At 43.5% G+C, this 21,525-nt stretch overlaps 2 protein-coding genes across 2 annotated transcripts in view; both read left to right on the forward strand.

The window, feature by feature from the left end:
* Positions 1-10,497, forward strand: part of ACVR2B (activin A receptor type 2B) — a 38,541-nt gene extending 28,044 nt beyond the window's left edge. The window contains exon 11 of the mRNA XM_032270543.1: positions 578-10,497. Within this exon, the coding sequence (XP_032126434.1) occupies positions 578-715 (138 nt within the window). The 3' untranslated portion in view covers positions 716-10,497. The remainder of the gene's footprint in view (positions 1-577) is intronic.
* Positions 10,498-13,947: 3,450 nt separating this feature from the next.
* Positions 13,948-21,525, forward strand: part of EXOG (exo/endonuclease G) — a 29,917-nt gene continuing 22,339 nt past the window's right edge. Inside the window, exons 1-4 of the mRNA XM_032270566.1 lie at positions 13,948-14,165; positions 15,238-15,387; positions 18,651-18,790; positions 20,843-20,919. Coding sequence (XP_032126457.1) covers positions 14,003-14,165; positions 15,238-15,387; positions 18,651-18,790; positions 20,843-20,919 — 530 coding nt within the window. The 5' untranslated portion in view covers positions 13,948-14,002. The remainder of the gene's footprint in view (positions 14,166-15,237; positions 15,388-18,650; positions 18,791-20,842; positions 20,920-21,525) is intronic.

Here is a 21,525-nt window from a genome sequence, read left to right on the forward strand (position 1 = left end):
GTAAGGGGCCGAGTGCAGGCGACTCTGCAGCGGGGTGGAGAAGGGAGAACCCTTCACATGCAACAGGAAGCTGAAATCAAGTGGGAATGGGCAAAGAGAAAGTCTGCTACATTCCCTGGACTCTAAGGATGTGTTCCAGGGGCTGTGGGGAGTAAGGTAGGGGGGATGATCTCCTTCTCCAGATCCCTACTTTGACTGAACTGCTACCTTTTGGGTCCTTGTATGATTTGGGCTTTGAATAAGATTTTGTTTGAATATAATTGCTTCCAGGCAAGTAGCCATGTCTGCCCCAGTAGGGGCCTGGATGTCTCCTTCTCCTTCCTATGTATGTTGAGGTTCAATGAACCTTTCCTAGGGCTATGGAGGGTGGCCAGTAGGCCAGGAAGATGACTGCCATGAAGGCAGGCATGCTGATTCCTGAAGTTTTCCCCAGGCCTCTGCTGGTGGACCTGCTGCTGTGGTTGGGGCTGGTGGGCTCTGCCTGATCCTTGGAGCGTCATGTTTACTGTCCCCCAAGCATTTCCTCATTGAAGGGACCTAACAAAGGTGTCTTTCCTGTCTCCCCTCTGCTGCTCAGGGCCTGGCCCAGCTCTGTGTGACCATCGAGGAGTGCTGGGACCATGATGCAGAGGCTCGCTTGTCCGCGGGCTGCGTGGAGGAGCGGGTGTCCCTGATTCGGAGGTCGGTCAACGGCACTAGCTCGTTTCCCTGGTGACCTCTGTCACCAAGGTGGACCTGCCCCCTAAAGAATCAAGCATCTAAGCCCAGGATGTGAGTGTCTGTCCAGACTCAGTGGATCTGAAGAAAAAAGGAAAAAAAAGTTGTGTTTTGTTTTGGAAATCTCATAAAACCAACAAACACATAAAATGCAGCTGCTATTTTACCTTGACTTTTTATTATTATTATTATAATTATTATAATTATTATTATTAATATTATTTTTTGGATTGGATCAGTTTTTACCAGCATATTGCTCTACTGTATCACAAACAGCGGACACGTCAGCAGGCGTTGAGGTGCTGAGCTGTGAATGCAGAACCAGCGCCTTGCTGAAGAGCCTCAGCCACCTCGTGTCCTTTGGGATTCATTTTTCCCGCTTTCTCTTTGTTCATCGTCTCAGAATCTGTGACACAAAGAAACCCATCTCCTGTCTTAGGAAACCTAATGCTGCAAACTCTACCTAGAGGAACCTTTGAAGACTGTTACATAAGAACATAACCTTCCTCAGAAGAGGAGTTTCCTCTGCCCTCCTCCCCTCCCTCTTCCCTACCCTCCTTTTATTTTGTTTTAGTGAGCTTAAGAAACAGCAGATGCGTCTTTCACGGATCTAACGGGTGTTGTCCTGACCGAGAAAAAAACTGGGATGAGAATGGTTTGGACTGGAGTTGGAAGGGGAGGACGGTGCTGGGGTAGGGTTTGGGACAGAGCTACACTGGACTCGGGCACATTCGGAGCAGCGTCCTTTGCTATGGAGGCTACTTCTCAGGTAACCAGGAATCGAGGGGAAGGGCCTTGTGGAGGCCGAGCGTTAGCAGTCAGAGCGGGGTTTGGAGAAAGCCTGAGACTTGGGGCAGCCCTGACCTACCTGCTGGCCCTGACCACTTTCTTTTCACTAACTTGGCCTTGGGCATAGGATGAAACATTGCTTTTTCTGCCCTAATTTTAAAGTTAGGTGAGGGTAGAATCATCACAATTTAGTGAATACATTCTTCATGAGACACGATGCTGTAAATACCCTTGATGAAGGAAAAGTTGAAATACTTTTGTTTCCTCTTGGAGCAGTTCAGGGAAATGCCCACAGGGGGTCATCCTGCACAGACAGGGCAAGAGGATTCCTGGGTGGAATCTGCCAAGGCCTGTCTCTCTGGGGACCCCAGAGTCCTGCAGCTCTGGTTCCACCCCAGGTGGTGACATTACTGTCCCCTTTCTGTGGCTTGTGGACAAGACTTTCTCCAGACCCTTTAAAGTGGTACATATCCTAAAAAACAATTTTTCTGTTACGCCATACCTTGCTCTAGTCAGTGAATGTTCCTAATGCTGCTGTTTCAACATTTGATTTTTTTTTTTAAATTTATGAAACACGCTTTTTTTTTTTTTTTTTTTAAACAAAACACACATCCACGTATACACATGCTTTGCTATGTGGCTTCCAAGGTTTAAATTTTGAAAAGTAAAAGAATTAAAACTTCATGACCACAGATCACCTCAAACCAGAAATACCTCAGAATTTTCTACTTGTGTAAGGTTTATTATATATTTTGTTAGTTGTGTTGTCTTGTAGTAAGTATATTTTAATGTAAGTTGGCTTTTATGACAAGGAAGTTTAAAAGAAACAGAGAAAAAGAAACAAGTTTGCATCTTTTAGGAAGTGCTACCATTTTTGTTTGATAACGCCCTCTTGTAAATAGTTGCCATCAACTGTAGGTGGGCTGTCTGGGCCAGGTCTGGGCATTCATCAGTTTTGTTTGTGAAAGCTTTTCCTAATGGTTTCTTTAGATCATTTTATTTAAAAATAGTGCATCTCTTCATCATGAGGGTAGGCAAGTGGGGGCCATGGGGAGAGGTTGACCTGGTGAGAACTGAAAAGCCCCCCCACCTTGGGTTGTTGGGAGCTTCACATGTAACTCACATGTAATATATGTGATCGGTTAGTGTTCAGAATGACAGGTAACTCCACTTAAACTTGGTAGAAGGATGGCCCTTAGACCTGCATGGGGTGATTTTACTTGAGATTTGACTTCTTCGGCAAATTAGCAGCAACGTTGGAAGAGATGTGTGGCGCCTCTGTGAAGCACACCGTGACTCGGGTCAGTCATCTAGTGCAGCGTGTCTGGGAGTGAAGGGCTTCGCCCTGGCCAGTCTTGGAGTCCATGGTGTTGGGGGCACTGCACATGCCCGGTCATCTGCCTGCCGTGCTCCGTGCAGTGTCTGGGGCTTGCTGCCCCGGGTCCTTTCCTCTGGGTGTTGGGGCACAGGGGGCTGTGTGAGGCCCGTTTGCTTCCCTCTCAGAGCTCAGTTTTTGCTTCATGGGTCAAAATGTGGGCTGGCCAAGTAGTTATAGGAACAGCGTTCTGGTAAGCTATGTTGTCTTTTTTTTTTTTTTAAATGGTTTGATTTTGTGCTGTGGTATTTTTCTTCCCTTGGAATAATTTTTAATGGCAAAACAGGCCTTACAGCAGTTGCTTTTCTTTTCCATTTATTTCATTAAGAAGCTTTAAATATGGATTGAAAAGTGCCATATCTAATTTCTTTAGCTTTCTCCTCAGGCACTGCGGGCATCTTTACTTTTCATCCTCAGAAGAAACAAACCACTAACAAATGTAGCAAATCTACTGCAGGAATAGTCAGATCATGATACTACCTGAACGCTAAACCCCAGCCTCTCGGTTTGGTTTTGGTTCCTCTGGGGGTTTTTTCTTGTGTGTGCCGGCTTGATTCTTGTGAGAAGTTTTGACCTGGCCAAGCGGGGGTTGAGCCATGGCTCTGGTGTGGGACTTTGTGGTCAGGACATGGTACAGACAGGTCAGGCCTGCATGCCTTTTCCCTGGGTGGCCTCCCTCTAGGCCCACCCTACACTCGGCCACTGTGGTGTCCCTATGGGGCCTTGCCATCAGATGGTGTGTCAGGAGATGGTCCCTGTTTGGTGTGACTGGGGAGGGGCGGTCCACGCCAGTTCTTTGGCTTCAGGCTGCTCTTGCCCTCATGCGTGATGTAGGGTGCACCCATCAGGTGGTGTATCTGACTGCCGATGGCAAGAAGAAGGTGGGGGATCTCCTTACAGGGCATGGCTCTTGGAGCACAGGTGGGCCTTTTGCCCCAGGTAAAATGTTTGTTCGCTGTCGTGTGTTCTTTGAGGAGTGAGCCATCTGGAGCTCTGCTTTTGAGTTTACTGGGTCATAGAGCCTCTGCCTGTGCTCTTTTCCGTAAAGACTTCATGTGACATGCACTTTTGGGGAGCTCAGATCATTGCTTTCTTTTTGTTTTTGACCTCAGTCTCTGAAAGACTGGGGAAATGGGGCCTGGTATCATGTTCCCTGTCAGTGGAAGGGGCTGTTCCATGCAGGGTGGGAGGGGACCAAGTTAGCAGAGAGTAGCCAAGGATCCTTGCTGCTTCCTTTCTAGTGTGCTGTCATCCAGGCAGTCTCCTGGCTGTAGGGATGGGCCTTGGGGAAGAAAGTGTCTATGATAACTGAGAAGTCATCCCTAGCTAGAGAAATCCAGCAATGAGCAGGAGGAGGAAGAAAGTGAGGACAGAGGCGGTTGTGTTACAGTATCCTGCAGAGGACTCTCAGCGACGGGGCGTTGGGGAAGGCCACAGACATAGTCATCACAGCATCCTGCCTGGCATACGCTGGGTTTTCTCCTGGGACCGTTGGTCCTCGGCAGGAGCTCTTTGCATGAGTTGCCCGGGGGACAAGGGCTGCAAATGGGCTGTCCTGGGGAGAAAGTCACACCTGGCTGTGAGGGAAGATGCTGAGCATCATTAGCCCTGTCCAGCATGGCCCTCTTGTCGTGTCTGCTCTGGAGAGGAGCCTGTGGGACTAGGCCTGCCTGGGGAGGGCATACCCACACGTGCCAGCTGATTCTGACTCTGAATTCATCCTGTCTGGACTTGAGGGGGTTTCTGCATAACAAGGAGTTCGTCTTCCAGCCTTGAACATCTTCAGGAGGATAGAGACTTCTGCTCACTTATTCTTAGCAAAAGGAAGGGTCTCTCATCTCCACGCCACACTGATAGTTCTTCCATTACCCTGAGAGGCTAGGCCGACCCTCTCGAAAGAACTTAGACAGCACAGCACTTCTTCCTGCAGCTGGGCTCTGTCACTTTTCTCTTCAGTTGGCCACATTCTTGTTTCCTCTGTCCTGCTACTGTGCCCTGTGTGCTCGGGCTGTGTGTGTGTGGGTCTTTCCCTGGTGGAAGGAAGCTCAGCTCTGTATCGAATGTTCTGCATGTGCTGTGTGTGGCTCAGAAGGCCTGTCACATGCCTCCTGTGCTCTGAGCCTTGAGGACGGGGAGGTGGCTGTTGCATTGAAGTGCGAGTATTGGATGGCCCTCTTGAAAGTAGAATTTTGCCTTTTTTAGTATGCAGTGTAAAGTTCCCAGCACCTATTGGTAACACAAGGGTTTGCTGGTTTTTAAAATAATATAGTAAGCAGAAATACGTAAGGTTTTAGAATTGGTACTGGAAGTTGGACGGCTAGTTATTATTCTCGAGAACTTGATTTCACTAGAAAAATACACTAATTGGAAAGCAGTTTCCAGGAGTTTGATTTTCAGTCTCAGTTATTTCAGCCTGTTGAGTTTTTGATGGCACACCTTTGGAGAGATGGCCAGACCTGATTCCCATTTCAGGGGCATCAGACTGTACCTTTGTAAGAAGCTCCGTAGATCTGTTCGTCTACCCTCCATCCTGGGTGAAGAGTCAGAAAGAGAAGGGGACAGGGTGTCTTTCTACTTCTCACTGGGGTGATATGAATTCTTTTTAGTTAGTGGCTGTTTGCAAATTCTAAACTAATGAAATACTCAACAGCTAACATGTTCAACCTAGTAGTGATGAGTTTAAATCTCACTTGACAGTAGTATTTTAGATAAACAGGCCCAGTGATTCAGCTGGTGAACTGTATATCTTCTTAGTTAGATTTGTAAATGTTGAGTGAATTCAGGGTTATATGCATAGTTCTTTAAGTAAGATTCCGGGTAGTTGATTTGTAACCAGCAGTCTTACCTATGAATGTATTCCAAACCTTTAGAAGGTTGGAAAAGTTTTTTGAAATAAGGATTTAGTTTTGTAGGAAAAACACCCCCTTGGAAATTAATTCAGTTGACCCAATAACATTTTTTTAAACGATTGGTGGGTCCAAAAGGCCTGTCAGCAAATAAAAGTCCAAATTATCTAGTGGGACGCTTTGAATGTTTTATGTTTATTTTGGGTCCACTGTAAACTTTGCTTTGAACGAGAATTTGAATTTAAAGAATTTACCATGATTTAAATCTTTACCAAGTTTTTACATTTTCATGATGGTATCTTCCAGGTATGAATGAAGCAAGACTTTTTGATTGTGGTACTTCCCCCATCCCTGTAGTGCCAAAAGCAGTGATACTTTATTTGCTCCTATGGCAGCTCATAGAGATAACCGAAGTGATTTTTCCTCAGCAGTTGAAACACATATTCTCTAAATGCCAGTGTGTGGTGATGGGCCCTGCACTGCCTTGCATTTCTCCAGGGCAGTGTCTGGATTGTCTAGGGCCTAGGCAATTCTGATTAACTACTGTAAACCAACCACAGGACACTAAGGCAATGTACACACAGCTCTTTGTGTGTATGCAGTGGGCTGTTATATAAACCTGGGCTATGCTGGACGTCTATAGAAAAGTATTACATTCGCTTGCAAAGTTTACATTTTTGAGCTCACAGTTATGAAAAATACGACCCACGAGTTAGTTTTTCAGGCAGGTGAGGTTGGGTCTTCTTGCAGATGCATGAGTTCTGTCTTGAGTCCTGGGAACTTCTCTGTTGGTTGGGTGTGGGCTCATTCCCTGACTGCTAGTCACGTTCGCATCGGAATGTTAGCATTGTAAATAAAAGAATAGGTTGTATAATAGATACACAACACTTGAACTTTACTTTAAAAAAATCGATAGTTCTACATATATATTTAGTTATATCACCTGACAGATTTCTTCTACACAATGTGGAGATTGTTTTATACCACAGATTATTTTTATAAAGTTAGTGAATTTGAATGATTTTGTAATCGGAGCTGATGAGCTTTACCTTTCAAGAGAAACGTACACTGGAGCATGAGTGGTGCGGAACTTTCACTCAGCGCTCATACGGATTCCTGTGATACACTGGCAGACCAGAGTCAATTTGCGGGTCTTTTTTGGCTGAAACTCCACTTGTGGTTGTATAGGACAGTGATACTTCAGCTCAGCTTGTGGATTGGGAGGAGAGAGGGCCAGCAGTGTTTTACATTGGTGCTTCCTCCTGAGATTTCTGTTGAACAAAGGGTTCCGAGGTCAAAAATTAGTTTTTAAGCTCCTGCCGTAGGACATAGTCATGTGAGAGTGTTTGGGGGAACAGAAATTGTATAGGGGTGCAGATTGGGGTGGGATGGGACGTGAATAAGATTCAGCTAAAAAAACTTGGAAATGGGAATCTGTGGTTTGAGTAATCCACCAAACTGGATTATCTAAGGTCACATTATCTAGGGTGGGGGACAGAATTATCCAGTTGAGTAATTGTTCAGAAAGCCAGGGGAGGCGGTATGTGGATGCAGTGATCCAATTCAGTGGACAGCTGCCAGGCACCTTTTGTCCTTTCTGGTCAGGGCTCTTTTGGAGGTAAGAATGGTTGGGTTGGCTTGCTGCTACCATCCGTGCAATCAGCCAGGAGCCCAGAGAGGAAGTTCAGAACCCCAGTAACAGCAGGACATCTTTCAAATAGCACCAGAGTTTTCCTGCTTTTCTTAGGAAGTCCAGCATCACTGCCACAGTATGGAAAGCGGTCTTCATTTTAGCCTATTTATTGTTCGGCAGAGAGTGGATGGTTATTTGTGTGGGACTTTCGGTGGTGATATATTATGAATAATTAAGTTAATTTCTCGTATTCATAGTGGCCCATCCCAGCTGAAGACCTGTCCCCCAGACCCTGCCTGCTGGCTTCAGGCTGCTGCTTCCAGACAGAGGTGCACTGGACGGGAGGGATGGTTTTATCAAGAGAATCCCTAATGTGTCATTTTAAACCAGCTGTGTTTTTTATTCATTCTAGTTAAGCGTGTAGGTTTACACTGTACCCTTTTTATACTTGGAATAAATTTAGTTCCAGCAGATCTAGTAGCACCCCAGAAACCAACCCCATCTGTTCCCCATAAAAAGAACATGTCTCTGCTCTCCAGCCACGTGTCTTGGGATGTAATTCTGCTGTGCCTTTGTGTTTGTCAGTCTTTCCCACAAAAGCAACTGCTGTAAGCTTTTTTCTACTTGTCTTTTCTAGTCCCCAGCCTCCACCTTTTTCCTTTTTCCCAGCTCTAATTTCTGGATGCGCTTCTGTGATCCAGGTATTTTAAGAACCAGTTACCTCAGACCTCATGTTGAACAGTGTCGCCATCTGGGTCCTCTTGATACTGCAGACTTTTAACGTACATATGCAGGAACCCTGCTGAGCGTGGGCACTTACTTGTATTAAAGCAAAACTCTTCCCAAGGAATGAGAAAAGGGCTTCTGGCAAGCTCGTCATGGCACTGTGGTGGGATGGGTCTAGAGTGCCGTCTGAATGGTGCTTCCTCTGTTCCTCTTTGAATTCTGCCATTTTCAGTATTCTCATGTGTCTGAATAGGCAAAGCGATTTAATTGGCTGGGCTTGCACGCAAATTACTTCCAAAGATAAGCTCTTTGTAACACATTTCCAGTCGCTAATGCTCAAATGTAGAACATTCCTTTAAATGGCAGGATAAAAAACCCACCATCCACCATAGTGCATTTTGGGAAGATGTCTGTAGCATATGTTGCTGTGAAATTAGGCCTTGTGGGATATGGCTGTTTGTCATTTTGATGTATTTTAAATAAATATATATATTTTTTAAAGAGCCTTTTTTACCAGTTCAAAAAGTTTAATTAACCAGCAGTCACCACATCTGAATTTTTGTCTCTGGGGCATAGATGGCAGACCAAGATTAAAAGTGGTAACTCAGCCATACGAGCATGGGCTACCTTCCTGGACTGTCCTGCTGTCCTGCAGACCTGCTGTCCACAGACCACGGGACACAGGGTCAGTGTGTTCCCAGTGAGGGGCCCAAGTCAGTGCTCTTAAGTGTTTGGTCTCTGCCCCATTCCGTGGACTGTTGACCTCAGTCCCTGCAAGTGCTTTAACCCGAGTGGGGTTTTCTCAGAGCACTGCCGCAAGTTAAATGTGTGTTTAGCCAAATAATTTCTCCATAAGGGAAAAATGCAATCACCCAAATTTTACCAACAATGACAGAGATGAGAGTAGGAAAGATTAGGCAACATCTTTTAATTTGAAAAGTGTCCAAGTCATCATGAAAGGCCGTCTGGAAGCAAGTGATTATTAGAGATTCTTTGGGAGACCTCATCTGAAAATGTTAAGACTGCCAGTGAGGGAAGGAATTTTTAAAATGCCAGCGGCTTTTTTCCTTTTTTTTCTCTAATTCTGTAAAAATGCAGAGAAAGTTGAGTGGTACTTCAGAATTGAGGGAGAGGGTTACCGCAGAGTAGAAACGTATTTCTAGATTTCAGTTCCACACCACAAATCCACAACAATGCCATTTTTCAACTGTACAAAAGAATCTGCTTATGAACTTGACATGATCTTAATGGTAGTGTCAAAGGCCAAATTTTTCACCTGTTAATATTTTTCCACATTTGTCCTTGAATCTGAATATACAGTACTGTAAATTTAACTTACATCGAGTTTGATGTCAATTCTTACGAAAAGAGCTTTCTGCATGTAACACACATACAGTTAAAGAACACAGCAGAGTACAAAATTTGCAGGAACAGTTTTGGAACCAACAGAAAACTTCACCTTTTATTTGCCATCTTATATATATATCAGTTTTACCAGCTACTTCTAAATTTGTACATTATTTGTAAGAGAAAGAAGGAAAACCCTAAGACTTGTCTAACCTAGTGGAGGATGTGTGTGTCGGGCTTAGGATGGATAGCTAAGTCTTACTGAGCTGTGTTACCTAACTTGTATATAAAAATTGTAATTAAAAGTTTGGGTTCACCTGTTTCTCACAGTTTAAAATGATGAGTAATTGCAAACTCTGGAAATGTGACTAGTATATGATTTAAGGCTGTAGAAGCAAGGAAGCTCTTTCGAGTGCTAAAACTAAAGACTTCTAGTTTTTGGCTCAAATTCAATAAGTACTGTTTGCATACCAGGATATGTGAGATGTAAATGTAGTAGGTCACTTTTCACCCCTTGTAGCTATAAAATAAAAATTTTGTAGAACAGAAATAGCTTGTACTACTGAATTAACAAAAGTTATACTAAAGTTCATGTTTTAAAAAATATATATATACAGAGTTAAGCTTGTTGCTGTTACCCTGTCTGGATTTGAAAAGTGTGCTGATTTATATATATATATATATATATTACACACACACACACACACACACAGATACACACACACACACACACTCTAAAATGGCCTAAAGCAGACATCCATGTAATTACAGTTGCAAAATGAAAACATTTTGGAAAGAACATTGTATCATAGTTCATTCATTTGCAGTGGATCTTTGTTCCTTTTTACTGTGGTAATTTTAGAAATGAGTGTCAAGTTTGAAATTAGATCTGCCAAGTTGGGGTTTTGCTGCTTGAACTCTGCACTGGGTCCTCAAATAAACCGATGTGAATGTAGTTTTTTCCCCCTGTGTGAAGAAGCAGTCACGCCCCAACAATAGGAGGAAAAATCTAGAACTATTTCAAGTTTTATCTTTTTGTATATGAAAATAAAATAATAAAACAATCCTTGTCTCTCTCAATTATGTGGCAGGGGACTGGAATTTCATGGGAATTGGAAATAAAATGGTGTTCCCCTGCTTGTAGGGCTGACTCAGGTCAGTTCCTGTTTGGTGTGTGTGTAACATTAACAGATGCTAATGGCCGAATGCCTAGCCTGCCATGGTCCTGTGGGGCTGGAGCTAAGCACCACGGGTCTCCATTTCTGCCATTCAGAAGTCCAGGGTCTAGTTGGGGTTATTATGAATGGGGACCATTCCCCTGTAGGAACTGTTCCAGGATTTTGGGTAAGTTTCTGCAGGGTAGCATATTTTCCAAATGTCCAAGACACTCCCCTGTTCCCCTGTCCTTTGCAACCAGACCTATACTTTACAGACCACCCTGAGCAATATTGTTTTAAGTGGAGCAGAGAAACCTTGAAAATAAGTTTTATTCAGGACTATTGCAGATGACAAGCTCTGCCATTCCCAAATGTTGCTGAGTACTGGAGTCATTTGCTAAGCTATCAAATATGGGTCCTTATCCCCAACCTGGAATCAGCAAACCAGGTCCCAGGTTTCAGAGATCCAGACTTAATCTCACTGAATGAATGAAATGGTTCCCCAATAATAAAATAATGAGTCTTTAATACCTAACTAACAAAACGGGAAGGCTCCAGAAATCACCTCACTGCTTTCTGTGCTTAACAAGTTGTTTTGGTCCATAACTCGTATTCGCCTAAGTGGCGAAACGCCCTTTTAATTCACCCTTTATTATGAGAATTAAGCAACTGCTTGAAGCTTTTGAAGAAAGGTTTATTGAGGGACCAGTTGCCCAACATTTGGTTGTTTTTGCTCTTTCACATTTAGTAAGTTCACCTTTTATTAGTGAGTGCCCCCAAGGAAGGAGGGCAAAGGGCCGACATTTTTGACACAGGATCTTGGAGCTGGAAAAGCGGAAAGGTTGGACCTTAGGAGTCATCTGGTCAAACTTTGCCTTTAGCAAAGGAATTTTTTCACCAAGAGAAACTTGGCACAGGTTTATAAAACCAGGCTTGTCTGAATGAGCAAGTAGAAGACAGCTAAAGGGCCATTTCACTTGCCCTCTCACCCCTTCCTAAGGAACACCTGGGAACCCTAATTAAAGTTTACAAATCACTGGCCCAATTTCAATTTTACAGGTGGGCAAACAGGCCCAGAGGGAGTTTTCCTCCCTAGCGACAGGCAGCCCTTCCAGTGGGACCAAATGTGGGGTTACACTGTTTGGAAGTAGTGGATCTAGATTAGGAAAAGCCATCTACCGTTTATCTCTCTAGTATTTAACACTGTCTGGCACTGACAAGGGCTTTGAGAAATACGGTACTTCAGTGATTGTGTATTTAGTAAATTCGGGGGAAAGCTGCTGAAGCAGCCTTGAAGCCTACAGATACCAGTGTTGTCTCGTTGTATTTGTCAGGACTCGGTTGCAGGTGACAGATAAGGGGGTTTCACTGAAAGGATCTTGGGGGAAATGGCTAGCTAAGCCTTCAAAAGGCAGGATACATGTGGTCTTCGGGAGCCTTGGGAGCTGGGGTCACAGCATTACAGGCCTTCACCTGCGTCCAGTATTGCTTCCATTATTGCTCAGCGCAAGGCCAGATGTACCTGCTCCTTTGACTACTTAGCAGGAAACAAGGCTGTAGACAGTGCCAGAGCTGCTTGCTTTTTCTCCTCCTTCCCTCCCTTTCTCTTTTTCTTTCTTTTGACACAGTGTCTCACTCTTATCGCCCAGACTGGAGTGCAGTGGTGTGATCTCAGCTCACTGCAACCTCCGCCTCCTGGGCTTCAAGCAATTCTGCCTCAGCCTCCAAAGTAGCTGGGATTACAGGCGCCCGCCACCACACCGGCTAATTTTTGTATTTTTAGTAAAGACGGGGTTTCACCATGTTGGCCAGGCTGGTCTCAAACTCCTGACCTCAAGTGATCTGCCAGTCTCAGCCTCCCAAAGTGGTGGAATTCATTATAGGCGTGAGCCACTGTGCCTGGCCCAGTCCCAGGGTTTCATGTCACAGCTTTGCTCCCCGGAGAGAGTACCAGATCCAAATTCCCTAGGAAGGGCTCTGGTTGATGTAACAACCAGTCAGAGTCCCTCACAAGAGGTATTCCTGGCAGGGGGTAGCCTCCCATTTGAGGCTGTCAAAATAATGTGTGCACGTGAGTAGGTTGTTAGAAGAGGCCTCCTGCTCAGTGAATCATCAGTGGGATCAGATGAAACATACTCCTACCAGTGACCTGAGAAATAGGAAACTTGAAGGTTCTGCTAAGAAGTACATCCACACAGAATGCTGGAGATGGTGCTGCAAAATGAAGACTCACTCATTTGTGAGTGGTAGTCCATGAAATGCATCTATCCTTTCTTTGCCATGAGGCATTCAGCAATCTGGATTTTATATTCTACCACGACAAACAGTAAAGATGACTTAAAAATTTGTAACATTTATAGAGCACTTAATGACATGCCCCGGTATTGCCCTAAACATTTTGCATGTGTCATCTCCTTTAATCCACACAAGAACGCTATGGTCTAAGTATCATTATTCTCACTTAAAAGAGAAGGCTGGGCATAGTGGCTCACACCTGCAATTACAGCACTTTGGGAGGCTGAGGCAGGAGGATTGCTTGAGGCCGGAAGTTGGATACCAGCCTGGGCAACATAAGGAGACCCCCTTCTCTACTGCTTGCTGACCCCCACCAAAAAAAATTAGCCATGCAATGTGGCACAAGCCTGTAGTCCCAGCTACTCAGGAGGCTGAGGGGCTGGCTTAAGCCCAGGATTTCGAGATCGCAGTGAGCTATGATCATCCCACTGTTACGCAGCCTGGGTAACAGAGACCCTGTCTCTAAATAAATAATAAATAAGGCCGGGCGCGGTGGCTCACGCCTGTAATCCCAGCACTTTGGGAGGCCGAGGCGGGTGGATCACGAGGTCAAGAGATCGAGACCATCCTGGTCAACATGGTGAAACCCCGTCTCTACTAAAAATACAAAAAATCAGCTGGGCATGGTGGTGCGTGCCTGTAATCCCAGCTACTCAGGAGGCTGAGGCAGGAGAATTGCCTGAACCCAGGAGGCGGAGGTTGCGGTGAGCCGAGATCGTGCCATTGCACTCCAGCCTGGGTAACAAGAGCGAAACTCCGTCTCAAAAAAAATAAATAAATAAAAATAAAAAAATAAAATAAATAAATAAATAATAAATAAATAGACCTGAGTGGGAATATAGGCTCTGGAGACCTCAGTGCAATCATGTGCAAGTGTTTACTCACCTATTAAATGGGACTAAAAGCATTTTCTTCTCAAGACTATATACAGCACACCACTAAGCCCTCAAAACATCACACTCCCATCCATCGTCCGGTGCACCGGGAATGAAGCGCGCGTGCGCCAGGGCGCCCCGGTGTGTCACCAGGGGGCGCGCGAGGCCCTCAGCTTGGCGGGGGCTGGGGGGCGTGTCTGCGCACGCATGCGCCGTGGTGAAAGGCCGCCACCTCGAGCAAGATGGCTGCTAAGAATATCGCTTCCCGCCTCCGGGGCTCCCGACGTTTTCTGAGTGGCTTCGTGGCCGGGGCTGTAGTGGGCGTTGCGGGAGCTGGGCTCGCGGCCCTGCAGTTCTTCCGGAGTCAGGGCGCTGAGGCAGCGTTGGCAGGGAAGGAGCCAGATGGTAAGTCTGTGGGCCCGCCCTCCCTGCCCTGGCCGAGGTTTCGGGCTCCGACTCTTACCTGGGGTATGAATGGCGACCTTAACGCGCAGCCTTCCCGGTTGGCTGGGCCCCGAGCCCGGCGCTTGGTTTCGACCTTTTTATTCTCCCGGCTCGGCCTCCCCTCCCCACCTCGCGTCACGCCTGCCTCCCTCACGTCTTTCCTTCCCCCGGGCATCTTCGTTTTCTGCACAGGACCCTCCTCCCCCACCTTCTTCCCCTAAATTATTCATCGTGGTATCTATGTTTGAATGTCTGTGGCCTCCACTAAGATTGCTGGCTCCGGAAGGCTGGAGGCTGTGTCTGTTTTGGCCACCATCATCTAACCGGCACAGTTCCTGGTACATAATGGGCGTTCAGTAAGTGTGGATGAAGGAATAAATTAACTCATCGTTTTAGCAGATTAACTAACTGCCTTTCTTTCGTGTTGTTCAGTTGAAGCATACCTGTTACCCCTTCAAAGTGTATAAATCCTCATGTTGCAGTGGGTCCCCTATATTTGACCAAAAAAAATTAACACGCGCTAATTTCTTGCACTTTGCCGACGTGCTCATTTAACTTGCTCCTTTGGATACTTGGCATCTAGCAAGAGAACTACTCTGGTAGGTTGAGGATTTGAGGAGGCATCAGAGGAGGATTGTCTCAAAACTGACTCACTATTGAGTGTGTGCTTGGTGTCTCCCACTAGGAAAAACAGTACCAGTTTTACTGTTATCTTGCAACGGGACGCATGTCAGTGCTTTAGAGATGATTTGGAAATTTGATGTGAAAGCCCAGTAAAATCAAGTTCTTATTCAGAAGCTAATGCAGTGGCTGCACTTTATCCACTGATTATAGGCAAATCAGTACTTTGCCGACTGTTTTCTTTGTCTCATGTCATTGCAAAATGAGGTGTTCTGGTTGGTTGGACTCCTGAGCCGGTCCTTTGTAAATCACACCGTTCTCCTTTTCCTTGGAATTTTTCATTCTTAAGGGCCATTAATTGTTGCTGTTTTTTTCTTTGTCTCTGCCCTTTTTTTTTTTTTCTCGTTCTTAGGATCTGCGGAAAAGGCTGTCTTGGAACAATTTGGGTTCCCTTTAACTGGAACAGAGACAAGGTGTTACACTAATCACGCTCTGTCTTATGACCAGGCAAAGCGGGTGCCTCGATGGGTTCTTGAACATATTTCCAAAAGCAAGATAATGGGTAGGTGGCTATATGAAAAAATTGAAGTAACAGTATTTACAAAAGATGTCTCCAAATTTGAAACAGTGGTGATTATTAATATTCACAACCTTTTTCATATCATAGCACGTGTAGAAAATTGTATTTAAATGGCTTACTGGTTAAATCAACTCTGCCTGGCAGCCAGAAAGCCAGACCCTTTCCAGCTGTCTCAAGGATGAAAATATCCATTATCTTGACACACTAGTTGGGAGGTCATAAATATTGTAGCAATGAGCACCATTCAGTTTTACCTTAACAAATATTTACGTGCCTGCTATGTGTCTGTCACTGTGACAACCCTTGGGGACATATGTGTGACCAGAGGATCTCTACTCCCATGACACTTTGAGTTGGGAGAGTGGGTTGACCTATTAAACAGATAATTATGGATGTATAGTTATAATAATTTTTTCAAAGGAAGTGATTGCAAGTTAGTATAGTATAATTAAGGAACAGTAAAAAGTTTGATAAGTGGCTGGGAGCAGTGGTTCACACCTGTAATCCCAGTACTTTGGGAGGCTGAGGCGTTTCAGCTCTGGAGTTTGAGACCAGCCTGGCCAACATGGTGAAACCCTGTTGCCAAGATCATAGCATCACACTCCAGCCTAGGCAACAGAGGGAGACCGTGTCTCAAAAAAAAAGTGTGATGAGACATTATAACAGGAGAACCTGCTTTTGATTAGTAAGGCTTCTCTGAAGAAGTGGACTGAAGAGTGAATGGAGATTGCTTAGGCAGGGGGTTGAATTTATTTGTAGAAGCTCTTAGGTTAAGGATATTACCTTTTGTCGTAGTTTTTGTTCCCTTTCATTACTTGCTTTTTAATTTGCTGTGTGTTGCACATACTCTCCTTTGCTTTAAAATGTGTGCTATGGCTATGCATCTGCAAATGCTGATGTTAAAGTAAGTGTGTGCCATCCTAGAGTGCACAGCAACCAGCGGAATAACAGGAGGCTTGGAATGTGCTTGCTGCTACAGAGAAACTGATGCAAGTGAAAACTTTATCAAGTGTATAAAAAAAGCTGTGCATTTTATATTGTATAATAAATCTTGTGAGCTGTGTACCTTTGAGGCGATAAAATAGAGCCAGTTAATATAATTTGAAAATAGGAAGCAATATACCTGTGTTTTACTTGATTTTAATGTAAAAGGCCTATTTTCAGTAATGATGGACTGAGTTATTCAGACAGACTCTTCCTGCTGAAAACTGAAAATGTTAGTATATAAAAAGTATATATATATATTTTAACTTTTTTTTTAGTGATGGGGTTTTGCATATGTTGCCCAGGCTACTCTTAAATACCTGGGTTCAAGTCTCCCTCCTGAATTTAGCCTCCTGAGTAGCGGGGATTACAGGCATGTGCCACTGTGCCCAACTAAAAGTGTATCTTTAAAAAAAAAAATCACTTAAGAAAAATGAAGAGCCAGCAGCATAGTGGTGAATTGTCAGGCCAGCGTTTGTGGGAGAAAGCCAGACTCCAAAAAGGTGTAAGCGCAGTCCTGGCAAACCAAAACCACATTATGGGGTGAGGAGGATTGAAGAAAAGACCTAAGGCTCATCCAAGGAAGGCTGTTCTGTAGGTCCTGCAGTGTAGGAGCCCCTCCCCATGTTACCCTGGAACTCTAAAGGACGACACCCTCAGGAAAGAGGAAACTAGAACTAACTTCCGGCCGGGCGCGGTGGCTCACGCCTGTAATCCCAGCACTTTGGGAGGCCGAGGCGGGTGGATCACAAGGTCAAGAGATCGAGACCATCCTGGTCAACAGGGTGAAACCCCGTCTCTACTAAAACTACAAAAAATTAGCTGGGCATGGTGGCGTGTGCCTGTAATCCCAGCTACTCAGGAGGCTGAGGCAGGAGAATTGCCTGAATTCAGGAGGCGGAGGTTGCGGTGAGCCGAGATCGCACTATTGCACTCCAGCCTGGGTAACAAGAGCAAAACTCCGTCTCAAAAAAAAAAAAAAAAAAGAACTAACTTCCCTGCCCATGTACTACGGGAAGGTTGTCTTGGCACTGAGCAGAGAAAGGCCAAAAGGAAGATAAAAAGTGTTCCAGAGAAGGTTAGGTCAAAAACTGGCTGTCATGCAGACTTACAGCCCAAACCTGTGCATCGAGTAGAGATCAGGGAACCTTAATCCCTGAGCTTGGTTTAATATGTTCTCCACTGGTAATGTTGCTAGACACCTTACAGCATTAAATTTACATCTTTTCTCAAGGAAGGTATCTTCTTAGGCCTTTGGAAATTCTTAGAAAGAGTTTTTCAAGGGTATTGAGCACCAGGCAAAGATAACTAGGTGTAGAAGGAAATGATTCCAATGGTAATGACACTAAGAAATTTACTAATGATAATTTTTCTATATTATTCTGTATAAAGTGATTGTAAAAAGCTACATTTTTGATGCTTTACTGTGAACTTTGGGATCTGATAGTAATTTTTTCTTGGCTGAATGAAATCACCTTGGAATCAGTGACTTCATTGCTCTCTACTTTACACTTCTTCGAGTAGCAGTCTGAGTATGCTTCATTTGTTCTCATAATTTTTGTAGTTTAAGAAGATCTTACCTCGTGATAGTGCAATAGTTAGTGTTAGGATTGGCTAACGTTTTCTGCGGCAAGCCATTCTGGAGGTGTCAGAAAGTAAACAAAATCTGAGATTTCTTTTCTCCTAAGTGGTACTCAAATATTCTGTTTTAGCAATTTCTGGGTGGAGCTCATAACTTAAATGTTTATTTTGTCATGGCTTAAGAGGCAGTAAGCAAGATATCAGAGACACTCCTCTTCCCAAGGCTGTGTCTGCCTGGAATAAATTGTTTTGTGTCTATATATACCATTATTTCAGAACACACAAACTTATCAAATGCAATTCTACAAAATACAATACATGGGTGTCTTGTTAAAAAAAATAAGAGTTTATTTAGTAGCCAAGCTTTTTACGTAGTTTAGCATTTTGGTGATTTTTTTTACTTAAATGCAATTCAGAGGAGTTCTTCTTTAACTGGAAAGGCCAGAGTCAAAATTATATGAGATAGCTACACTATATGAAAAGCATTCTTTCCTAGACTAGTACTTTCTAAATTCAGATGAAGTATCTGAACTATCCCAGGAACTTGAGACATGCATGCAGTCCCTAATACTAGCCGCTTGGAGAGATGCCAGCCAGTAGCAACCAGCTTGCCTTGCTTAGAGAATCTTGAGGGATATTTGTTTACTGATAATGTACCCATTTTGTGTGTTTTTCTTCAGGTGATGCTGACAGAAAGCACTGTAAATTTAAGCCAGATCCCAGTATCCCTCCAACCTTCAGTGCCTTCAACGAGGATTATGTTGGAAGTGGGTGGTCACGAGGACACATGGCTCCAGCAGGAAATAACAAATTTTCAAGTGTAGGCATACTTTGGGGGAAGGATGGGAATATGGGGCTGATCATGTGCCTACAACAGGAATTAGAGATGAAAAACCTAGGAGCCAAACCTTAAAGCTGGAGAATTTCCATACTCTTAATTTTCTTCCTGACTTTATTTCTCTTCTTTCAGTCACATGCGGAGACATTTTTAAACAGGTTGAATGAGGAAAACTAAGTGCTGTATGAAGGGAACTGGAAAGCCACTGGGAGCTGAAGCTACTTCCTTTTTTTTTTTTTTTGAGACGGAGTCTCACTCTGTCACCCAGGCTGGAATGCAGTGGCACAATCTTGGCTCACTGCAACCTCCACCTCCCAGGTTCAAGCGATTCTCATGCCTCAGCCTCCTGAGAAGCTGGGATTACAGGTGTGCCTGTAATACCATGCTCAGCTAATTTTTGTATTTTTAGTGAAGACAGGGTTTCACCATCTTGGCCAGGCTGCTCTCAAACTCCCTGACCTCAAGTGATCCGCCCACCTTGGCTTCCCAAAGTGCTGGGATTACAGGCGTGAGCCACTGTGTCCAGCCACTTACTTATTTTTAATTAGTAATTAGAGATGGTCTTGCTTTGATGTCTAGGCTGGAGTACAGTGGTGAAATTATAGCTTGCTGTGTGTTTTAACTCAGGCTTATATGATCCTCTTGCCTCAGCTTCCTGAGTAACTAGGACCACAGGCATATGCCACCATGCCTGGCTAATTTATTTTCAAAAATTTTTAAATTTGTAGAAATTTATAGAAAAGGTAAAAATATAGTACAACAAATACACTGATGCATTTACTTTACAGATACATATGTAAATTCTGCAACCATTGACAGTTGCTGACATAATGTTTTATTTATTTATTTATTAATTAAAGACGGGGTTTCACCATGTTGTCAGGCTGGTCTTGAACTCCTGACCTCAGGTGATCCGCCCGCTTTGGCCTCCAAAGTGCTTGGATTACAGGCGTGAGCCAGCGCGCCTGGCCCGTGTTATATTTCTAAATAGTTTGCTCAGGAGTATGCATCATCTAAGAATAGGTATATTTGTATATATGAATATAATGTATGTATCATACCCAGAAGTGTACACTAATACATTTTTATATATTTGTGCAGTAATATTATCTAAAATACAATTTAGTCAGCTTTCCCACGTTGTCCTAATTATGTCCTTTATAGCTTTTTTGATCCAATCGTGAATCACACATTACATTTAGTTGACATATTTCTTTAGTCTTCTTTAATCTAAAATTATTTCCTTGCCAAAAAGGAGAAGGAGTATCTTTTATGACATTGACATTTGTTATGTGCGCTATTGGTGATTATGTCATTAAGATAGTAATTCCAACCTTGGACACTCATTATAATCACCTGCAGAAGTTTTCACAAATCTGATGCCCAGACCTGAACCTCATACTTATAAAATCGGAAAGTCTCAGGGATGAGACCCAGGCATCAATATCAATATTTTCAATATTCCAGTGTACACCCAAGATTGAGAGCGACTACTTGAAGAGAAGGTACTTGTAGCATTGGCAGTTAGTATAGATCAATAAAGAAAATGCAATGAGGGAGAGCCTTGTATATTTGAGTCACATATGTGAAGTGAATGAATACATAGTGGTCCGATATTCAGAAAAACATTTTCTTTGCCACTTTTGAACTAGTGTATTTGTATTATACTAAAATAACATTTGTGAAAATTGATCTTTATTGAGAAACTCTTTGCCAGAGGCTTAAAACCAGAATTTACTTGTAAGCTTTGTGTTGGAAATACTTAATTCTTAGAATTCACATTATAGGTTTGGATTTTATAATTGATAAAGTTAAGCCTACCTAACTACTTACTTTATAGCCCTCATTTTGAATAATTATTGTAAAAGCTTTCTGTCCTAGAATAATTACGGCTTTCGTTTATTGAAACAAGTAGTCAATAATTGCCTAGCACTAATGTATAAATAAGAAACTATATTTCTATGTCTTTTTAATAAAATATCTTGTAAAGGAGAAAGCATTTCAGTGCACGTTACTATGTTTCTTTCTTTACAGAAAGCCATGGCTGAAACCTTTTACCTTTCTAATATTGTGCCTCAGGATTTTGATAATAATTCTGGATATTGGAACAGGTGAGGGATGAGAGTTTAAAAAACATGATTCTATGGAAGATAAGTGACAGGAGAGTGTACTGATTGCCTAATAGCTATTTCTGTGTTTGTTTTTCAAAAGCTAAGCCTCTGAAGGTCAGTACTTTGGGCCAGTTTTCTTTGTTACGTTTTGGGAGTACAATCTTCTGTGGAAGATTAGACTTCAAAACATAGCCTGCCTTTTTTTTTATCATAGTTGCCCCTGTTCAAAAGTCCAAGTTTTGAAATAAATTACTCAAAATAATAATCTTAATTGAGGCATCATCTTTTTTGAGTGTGTTCAGTGAACACTATTATTTTTTCTTGTATTCCAATATTTTTTAGCTTTTTTAAAAAAACAGTTTTGGCTAGCTAGGCGCAGTGTAATCCCAGCACTTTGGGAGGCTGAAGCGGGTGGATCACCTGAGATCAAGAGATCAAGACCATCCTGGCCAACATGGTGAAACCCATCTCTACTAAAAATGTAAAAATTAGCTGGGCTTGGTGTTGTATGTCTGCAATCTCAGCTACTCAGGAGGTTGAGGCAGGAGAATCACTTGAACCTGTGAGGCGGAGGTTGCAATGAGCCAAGATTGCACCACTGCACTC

Source organism: Sapajus apella, unplaced genomic scaffold, assembly GCF_009761245.1.
Source record: "Sapajus apella isolate SASKATOON/1434 unplaced genomic scaffold, GSC_monkey_1.0 scaffold4, whole genome shotgun sequence".
Classification (NCBI taxonomy): domain Eukaryota; kingdom Metazoa; phylum Chordata; class Mammalia; order Primates; family Cebidae; genus Sapajus; species Sapajus apella.